Source organism: Oncorhynchus kisutch, unplaced genomic scaffold (assembly GCF_002021735.2).
Source record: "Oncorhynchus kisutch isolate 150728-3 unplaced genomic scaffold, Okis_V2 Okis01b-Okis20b_hom, whole genome shotgun sequence".
Lineage (NCBI taxonomy): Eukaryota > Metazoa > Chordata > Actinopteri > Salmoniformes > Salmonidae > Oncorhynchus > Oncorhynchus kisutch.
In genome coordinates, this window is record NW_022261978.1 from 9,546,388 (window position 1) to 9,556,387 (window position 10,000).

General features: G+C 40.0%; 1 protein-coding gene across 1 annotated transcript in view; it reads right to left on the bottom strand.

Annotated features, from left to right (window-relative positions):
- Positions 1 to 10,000, bottom strand: part of LOC116358953 (serine/threonine-protein kinase/endoribonuclease IRE1-like) — a 74,179-nt gene that overhangs the window by 64,146 nt on the left and 33 nt on the right. Inside the window, 2 exon segments of the mRNA XM_031811404.1 lie at positions 1,886 to 2,000; positions 9,474 to 10,000. The exon segment at positions 9,474 to 10,000 is cut by the window's right edge and continues 33 nt beyond it. Coding sequence (XP_031667264.1) covers positions 1,886 to 2,000; positions 9,474 to 9,638 — 280 coding nt within the window. The 5' untranslated portion in view covers positions 9,639 to 10,000.

Genomic DNA, 10,000 nt, shown 5'->3' on the forward strand with positions numbered 1-10,000 from the left:
TATTATACTGTATATATTATAATACTATATATATCATTATGCCATACATATTATACTGTATATATTATAATACTATATATCATTATGCCATACATATTATACTGTATATATTATAATACTATACATTATTATACAATACCTTATACTATATATATTATTATACTATATATTATAATACTATACATATTATACTGTATATATTATTATACTATATATTATTATGCCATACATATTATACTGTATATATTATAATACTATATATTATTATACAATACCTTATACTATATATATTATTATACTATACATATTATACTGTATATATTATTATACTACACTGTAGGTATATATTATTATACTATACATATTATACTGTATATATTATAATACTATATATTATTATACAATACCTTATACTATATATATTATTATACTATACATATTATACTGTATATATTATAATACTATATATTATTATACAATACCTTATACTATATATATTATTATACTATACATATTATACTGTATATATTATTATACTACACTGTAGGTATATATTATTATACTATACATATTATACTGTATATATTATAATACTATATATTATTATACAATACCTTATACTATATATATTATTATACTATACATATTATACTATACTATATTATTATACTATATATTATTATACTACACTGTAGGTATATATTATTACACTGCATATTATACTATACTATATATTATTATACTATATATTATTATACTACACTGTAGGTATATATTATTATACTATACATATTATTATACTATACTGTAGGTATATATTATTATACTATACATATTATACTGTATATATTATAATACTATACTATATATTATTATACTATACATATTATTATACTATATATTATTATACTATACATATTATACTGTATATATTATTATACTATACTATATATTATTATACTATACATATGATTATACTATATATGATTATACTATATATTATTATACTGTATATATTATTATACTATATATTATTATACTGTATATATTATTATACTATACTGCAGGTATATATTATTATACTATATATTATTATACTATATATTATTATACTGTATATATTATTATACTGTATATATTATTATACTATACTGTAGGTATATATTATTATACTATATATTATTATACTATTGGTATATATTATTATACTATATACTAGTATACTATACTGTCGGTATATATTATTATACTATATATTATTATACTATACTGTAGGTATATATAATTATACTATATATTGTTATACTATACTGTAGGTATCTATTATACTATACATTATTATACTGTATATTATTATACTATACTGTAGGTATATATAATTATACTGTATATTATTATACTATACTGTAGGTATCTATTATTATACTATATATTATTATACTATACTATATTATTATACTATATATTATTAAACTATATATTATTATACTATATATTATTATACTATATATTATTAAACTAATCTGCAGGTATATATTATTATACTATATATTATTATACTATACTGTAGGTATATATTATTATACTATATATTATTGTACTATACTGTAGGTATATATTATTACACTGCATATTATACTATACTATATTATTATACTATATATTATTGTACTATATATTATTATACTATACTGTAGGTATATATTATTACACTATACTGTAGGTATATATTATTATACTATATATTATTATACTATATACTAGTATACTATACTGTCGGTATATATTATTATACTATATATTATTATACTATATATTATTATACTATACTGTAGGTATATATTATTACACTATACTGTATGTGGGTGTGAGAGCGGGTGCTGACCTTCTTTGAGGGTCCATTTGATGTCTCCAGACTGCTTGGAGACAGCATGTAGACTCCCATCCAGAGTAGACACAAACAATAGAGACTCTGGTAGAGTTACACTCACTGACTTCACCTGGGGGGTAGAGAGAGAGTAGAGACTGACTTCACCTGGGGGGTAGAGAGAGAGTAGAGACTGACTTCACCTGGGGAGTAGAGAGAGAGAGGAGAGACTGACTTCACCTGGGGAGTAGAGAGAGAGAGGAGAGACTGACTTCACCTGGGGAGTAGAGAGAGAGAGGAGAGACTGACTTCACCTGGGGAGTAGAGAGAGAGAGGAGAGACTGACTTCACCTGGGGAGTAGAGAGAGAGGAGAGAGACTGACTTCACCTGGGGAGTAGAGAGAGCGAGAGAGACTGACTTCACCTGGGGAGTAGAGACAGAGTAGAGACTGACTTCACCTGGGGAGTAGAGAGAGATAGAGAGAGAGACTATTGTTATAACAGACACATACAGTATTATAGAAAGGTAGGTAGCTGGTCTGGTCCTCATGTCTGAACAGTGTTGGATGGATGGATGGATGGATGGATGGATGGATTAGATAGATAGCTGGCCTGGTCCTCTCAGCACAAACGGGCTCTAACCAGAATAGAACGAGTGTGAGGCCCCGGTGCACAACTGAGCAAGAGGACAAGTACATTAGAGTGTCTAGCCTCTTCACTGTTGACGTTGAGACTGGTGTTTTGTGGATACTATTTCATTAAGTCTTGTTTTTACATGCATTGAGATAGTTCCTCAGTGTACCTGGAAAATCTTTCCAGCTCTCTCTCCCTTTCGACCACCACTCAGCGTGAAAGGGAACAATGTCATGCTCTGATCCAGTGGAAACGTCATAAAATAGGCCTTCCTGATTACTGATTATACCCTTGAACAAATTGTCTGTCATTACTGATTATCCCCTTGAACAAATAGCCTACATCTGTCATTACTGATTATCCCCTTGAACAAATAGCCTACAGCTGTCCTGAGCTCACTGGTGCAGGAAACTGAGGTTCCCAGAATGCAGCGTGTTTGTTAGCAGGAGCTTCAGGCCAGAAAAAAAAGTGAAGAGTTGATTCAATGTTTCAAGTTCGTTGCAGACAGGCCATGTGTAACCAATGTTTCCAGTTCCTAGCAGACAGGCCATGTGTAACCAATGTTTCCAGTTCCTAGCAGACAGGCCATGTGTAGCCAATGTTTCCAGTTCCTAGCAGACAGGCCATGTGTAGCCAATGTTTCCAGTTCCTAGCAGACAGGCCATGTGTAGCCAATGTTTCCAGTTCCTAGCAGACAGGCCATGTGTAACCAATGTTTCCAGTTCCTAGCAGACAGGCCATGTGTAACCAATGTTTCCAGTTCCTAGCAGACAGGCCATGTGTAGCCAATGTTTCCAGTTCCTAGCAGACAGGCCATGTGTAGCCAATGTTTCCAGTTCCTAGCAGACAGGCCATGTGTAGCCAATGTTTCCAGTTCCTAGCAGACAGGCCATGTGTAACCAATGTTTCCAGTTCCTAGCAGACAGGCCATGTGTAGCCAATGTTTCCAGTTCCTAGCAGACAGGCCATGTGTAGCCAATGTTTCCAGTTCCTAGCAGACAGGCCATGTGTAGCCAATGTTTCCAGTTCCTAGCAGACAGGCCATGTGTAGCCAATGTTTCCAGTTCCTAGCAGACAGGCCATGTGTAGCCAATGTTCCAGTTCCTAGCAGAAGCCATGTAGCCAATGTTCCAGTTCCTAGCAGACAGGCCATGTGTAGCCAATGTTTCCAGTTCCTAGCAGACAGGCCATGTGTAGCCAATGTTTCCAGTTCCTAGCAGACAGGCCATGTGTAGCCAATGTTTCCAGTTCCTAGCAGACAGGCCATGTGTAGCCAATGTTTCCAGTTCCTAGCAGACAGGCCATGTGTAGCCAATGTTTCCAGTTCCTAGCCAGACGGCCATGGTAGCCAATGTTCCAGTTCCTAGCAGACAGGCCATGTGTACCATGTTTCCAGTTCCTAGCAGACAGGCCATGTGTAGCCAATGTTTCCAGTTTCCTAGCAGACAGGCCATGTGTAGCCAAGTGTTTCCAGTTCCTAGCAGACAGGCCATGTGTAACCAATGTTCCAGTTCCTAGCAGACAGGCCATGTGTAGCCAATGTTTCCAAGTTCCTAGCAGACAGGCCATGTGTAACCAATGTTTCCAGTTCCTAGCAGACAGGCCATGTGTAGCCAATGTTTCCAGTTCCTAGCAGACCAGGCCATGTGTAGCCAATGTTTCCAGTTCCCTAGCAGACAGGCCATGTGTAACCAATGTTTCCAGTTCCTAGCATGACAGGCCATGTGTAGCCAATGTTTCCAGTTCCTAGCAGACAGGCCATGTGTAGCCAATGTTTCCAGTTCCTAGCAGACAGGCCATGTGTAACCAAATGTTCCAGTTCCTAGCAGACAGGCCATGTGTAGCCAATGTTTCCAGTTCCTAGCAGACAGGCCATGTGTAGCCAATGTTTCCAGTTCCTAGCAGACAGGCCATGTGTAGCCAATGTTTCCAGTTCCTAGCAGGACAGGCCATGTGTAGCCAATGTTTCCAGTTCCTAGCAGACAGGCCATGTGTAACCAATGTTTCCAGTTCCTAGCAGACAGGCCATGTGTAGCCAATGTTTCCAGTTCCTAGCAGACAGGCCATGTGTAGCCAATGTTTCCAGTTCCTAGCAGACAGGCCATGTGTAGCCAATGTTTCCAGTTCCTAGCAGACAGGCCATGTGTAGCCAATGTTTCCAGTTCCTAGCAGACAGGCCATGTGTAGCCAATGTTTCCAGTTCCTAGCAGACAGGCCATGTGTAGCCAATGTTTCCAGTTCCTAGCAGACAGGCCATGTTGTAGCCAATGTTTCCAGTTCCTAGCAGACAGGCCATGTGTAGCCAATGTTTCCAGTTCCTAGCAGACAGGCCATGGGCAGACAGGCCATGTGTAGCCAATGTTTCCAGTTCCTAGCAGACAGGCCATGTGTAGCCAATGTTTCCAGTTCCTAGCAGACAGGCCATGTGTAGCCAATGTTTCCAGTTCCTAGCAGACAGGCCATGTGTAGCCAATGTTTCCAGTTCCTAGCAGACAGGCCATGTGTAGCCAATGTTTCCAGTTCCTAGCAGACAGGCCATGTGTAGCCAATGTTTCCAGTTCCTAGCAGACAGGCCATGTGTAGCCAATGTTTCCAGTTCCTAGCAGACAGGCCATGTGTAGCCAATGTTTCCAGTTCCTAGCAGACAGGCCATGTGTAGCCAATGTTTCCAGTTCCTAGCAGACAGGCCATGTGTAGCCAATGTTTCCAGTTCCTAGCAGACAGGCCATGTGTAGCCAATGTTTCCAGTTCCTAGCAGACAGGCCATGTGTAGCCAATGTTTCCAGTTCCTAGCAGACAGGCCATGTGTAGCCAATGTTTCCAGTTCCTAGCAGACAGGCCATGTGTAGCCAATGTTTCCAGTTCCTAGCAGACAGGCCATGTGTAGCCAATGTTTCCAGTTCCTAGCAGACAGGCCATGTGTAGCCAGTGTTTCCAGTTCCTAGCAGACAGGCCATGTGTAGCCAATGTTTCCAGTTCCTAGCAGACAGGCCATGTGTAGCCAATGTTTCCAGTTCCTAGCAGACAGGCCATGTGTAGCCAATGTTTCCAGTTCCTAGCAGACAGGCCATGTGTAGCCAATGTTTCCAGTTCCTAGCAGACAGGCCATGTGTAACCAATGTTTCCAGTTCCTAGCAGACAGGCCATGTGTAGCCAATGTTTCCAGTTCCTAGCAGACAGGCCATGTGTAGCCAATGTTTCCAGTTCCTAGCAGACAGGCCATGTGTAGCCAATGTTTCCAGTTCCTAGCAGACAGGCCATGTGTAGCCAATGTTTCCAGTTCCTAGCAGACAGGCCATGTGTAGCCAATGTTTCCAGTTCCTAGCAGACAGGCCATGTGTAGCCAATGTTTCCAGTTCCTAGCAGACAGGCCATGTGTAACCAATGTTTCCAGTTCCTAGCAGACAGGCCATGTGTAGCCAATGTTTCCAGTTCCTAGCAGACAGGCCATGTGTAGCCAATGTTTCCAGTTCCTAGCAGACAGGCCATGTGTAGCCAATGTTTCCAGTTCCTAGCAGACAGGCCATGTGTAGCCAATGTGATTTATAGGATTTTTATTTTATTTATTTATTTTTTAAATCTTATTATTTGTTTTTTACTTAATTTGAAATATAAAAGGTACTTCTTGTTACATTTTTTGGTTTGGATTGAATTTTCATTAACCACATGACAATGATATTAAAATACGAGGACATTATATTATAAATTAAATTGCACTATCCACTATGAAAATGTGGACATGAACCATAACCGGCACGCAGATCGGTAGAAACGGTGAGATAAATGGGCCACATGAGAAAGGTTGCCGACTCCTCGTTGTGGCCTTTTTACCTTCAGGAGAGTGACAGCAGAATCTGAGACAGCCAGCAGGAGAGAGAGGAGAACTGTCGGGTTCAGTTCAGTTCAGTACAACTTCAGGTGGAATCTGAGACAGCCAGCAGGAGAGAGAGGAGAACTGTCGGGTTCAGTTCAGTTCAGTACAACTTCAGGTGGAATCTGAGACAGCCAGCAGGAGAGAGAGGAGAACTGTCGGGTTCAGTTCAGTTCAGTACAACTTCAGGTGGAATCTGAGACAGCCAGCAGGAGAGAGAGGAGAACTGTCGGGTTCAGTTCAGTTCAGTACAACTTCAGGTGGAATCTGAGACAGCCAGCAGGAGAGAGAGGAGAACTGTCGGGTTCAGTTCAGTTCAGTACAACTTCAGGTGGAATCTGAGACAGCCAGCAGGAGAGAGAGGAGAACTGTCGGGTTCAGTTCAGTTCAGTACAACTTCAGGTGGAATCTGAGACAACCAGCAGGAGAGAGAGGAGAACTGTCGGGTTCAGTTCAGTTCAGTACAACTTCAGGTGGAATCTGAGACAGCCAGCAGGAGAGAGAGGAGAACTGTCGGGTTCAGTTGTTTTTTCCTTCTGGTTAACAAGATCTCTGGCTCCCTCTTGAGTCATTTGTGTGCCTGTAATAATTTAATCAAACAGCTTAAAGCATCAGTTCAGTACATATAGTTGATTTAATTAAAACACATGGGCTGTGTCTATAATGGGGAAATACACGTAACATTTCAACCAATCGATTGGTGGAAAGAACAGATGACTGTCGTCAGGGACTGCCCTATACACTATATAAAGCATCAGTTCAGTACATATAGTTGATTTAATTAAAACACATGGGCTGTGTCTATAATGGGGAAATACACGTAACATTTCAACCAATCGATTGGTGGAAAGAACAGACGACTTTTGGTGGACAAACATATGGGCTGTGTCTATATATGGGGAAATACACGTAACATTTCAACCAATCGATTGGTGGAAAGAACAGACGACTGTCGTCAGGGACTGCCCTATACACTATATAAAGCATCAGTTCAGTACATATAGTTGATTTAATTAAAACACATGGGCTGTGTCTATAATGGGGAAATACACGTAACATTTCAACCAATCGATTGGTGGAAAGAACAGACGACTGTCGTCAGGGACTGCCCTATACACTATATAAAGCATCAGTTCAGTACATATAGTTGATTTAATTAAAACACATGGGCTGTGTCTATAATGGGGAAATACACGTAACATTTCAACCAATCGATTGGTGGAAAGAACAGACGACTTTTGGTGGACAAACATTGTTTTGTCGTCAGGGACTGCCCTATACACTATATAAAGCATCAGTTCAGTTCATATAGTTGATTTAATTAAAACACATGGGCTGTGTCTATAATGGGGAAATACACGTAACATTTCAACCAATCGATTGGTGGAAAGAACAGACGACTTTTGGTGGACAAACATTGTTTTGTCGTCAGGGACTGCCCTATACACTATATAAAGCATCAGTTCAGTACATATAGTTGATTTAATTAAAACACATGGGCTGTGTCTATAATGGGGAAATACACGTTTAAAAATGACCAAGATGTTTTGGTTGTTGGGCCTTATTTTACTTTAGTGTTGCCAACAGGAGGCATGTTGTGGAATATTTTTTATTCTGTACAGGCTTCCTTCTTTTCACTCTGTCATTTAGGTTAGTATTGTATAGTAACTACAATGTTGTTGATCCATCCTCAGTTTCTCCTATCACAGCCATTAAACTCTGTAACTGTTTTAAAGTCACCATTGGCCTCATGGTGAAAATCCCTGAGCGGTTTCCTTCCTCTCCGACAACTGAGTTAGGAAGGACGCCTGTATCTTTTTAGTGACTGGGTGTATTGATAGACCAATCCAAAGTGTAACTAATAACTAATAGTGAAGTTGCAGAGAAATGCCATGTCTTTCTTTTGAGTCTGAAATGCCCCCCTCTCCCCATTGGTTATGTCGTGAACCGTGTACATTGGCCTGGCCAGTTCCTTCAAATTCCAAGACGGTCAAAGCCCTAGTATGTGAAACTGTCTGACTGAATTTGGAACACTCGTTTGGAACAGACTGCCGAATTTGGAACACTCGTTTAGAACAGACTGACGAATTTGGAACACTCGTTTGGAACAGACTGCTGAATTTGGAACACTCGTTTGGAACAGACTGCTGAATTTGGAACACTCGTTTAGAACAGACTGCTGAATTTGGAACAGGTTGCCGGAGGCTGAATATGATTGTATTGATGCCTTTTGTTCTGACTTTTTACAAGCCTCTCGGGTTGATAGAGAACATTTGGTGCTGTCTGAATAGAATATAAAACGGGCCTGCTTCTGTCCTGGAGATGAACATTAGGTGCTTGTCTGAATAGAATATAAAAACAGGCCTGCTTCTGTTCTGGAGATGAACATTAGGTGCTGTCTGAATAGAATATAAAACAGGCCTGCTTCTGTTCTGGAGATGAACATTAGGTGCTGTCTGAATAGAATATAAAACAGGTCTGCTTCTGTCCTGGAGATGTCGCCGTAAATGATCGTATTGAACTGGATCTTTGATTGACTGTTATCAACCACTGCTCTCCTTGTTTTTCACCTGGAATGGAAATGTCTGTTACACCAGGACAACCTGAATAGCAAGATAAACCCCCGGCTCCTTCTCAGCAAAGAGACCGCTTACCACATGTTGTGTGTTTAACCGCGACACTCCTGTATTTACTCAACAAGGGGTGGCATCATAGAACCGGACTCTGTATGGCGCCTTAAAGGGATGTGTGGTCAAGGAATGTCCACACACGTTTCAATGTCCAATCGGAGAGCGATATACCCTCTTACGCACCATTAGTTATGTTATTGCCTACAATGTTAGACAGGTAACTATAACGGATTACATTTTAAAAAGTAACCTACACAGGACATACAGGACAGACAAGACAGACAGACGAGGGGGGTTTGTTCATTTCCAGCATACTATTCTTGAAGTGTATTAGAGTCCCCTCTCTCTCTGCGTACGTGTTCCCGAAATAGACCAACCGGACAGTGGCACCGTACCCAGCGAGCCACACGCCCGCAGTAGGGTTTTCCCCCTCCCCTCCCCCATAAACAAGTAAACAACAACAAACACTCACCTGTAAGTCGGTTCCTTTCCAAGACAGCAGCAACAGCAGCAGGAGACAGCGTGCTAACTTCCCCATGGTTGTAGATCTACAAACGGGAATCTCGATCAACGGAAAGAAACGTGTTAAACTTATAGAGGTCGAATTATCTGTCAACTTTCTCCAGCGATCGTCCATTTTGGTCACACAGCGACAGTGCTTCGTTTGTTGAACATTTTTTTCTAAGTCTTCTTTCAGATTGACGTGTTTTATTTAACGTGTGTAACAGGTTGTGGATAGAAGTAGATGAGAGATCGGAGACCATCACAACAATACCGACTAACGACGAGCCCCCACCATTACGGTTTCCGTGTTGGAACGGATCCTGTGACGTCAGTTAGAGAGGGTGTCCTTGGTTCTCGTCGGTAGGCGGTCAGGACCGACGGAATGGTCCAAAAAAAACGGCTCAAAATAATTAAATATCAGATAAGATAGTGGTTGTGTGTGTGTGGCGGTTTTTCCTCACCAACATACCCATCATAAAGTATATAACTCAGCCT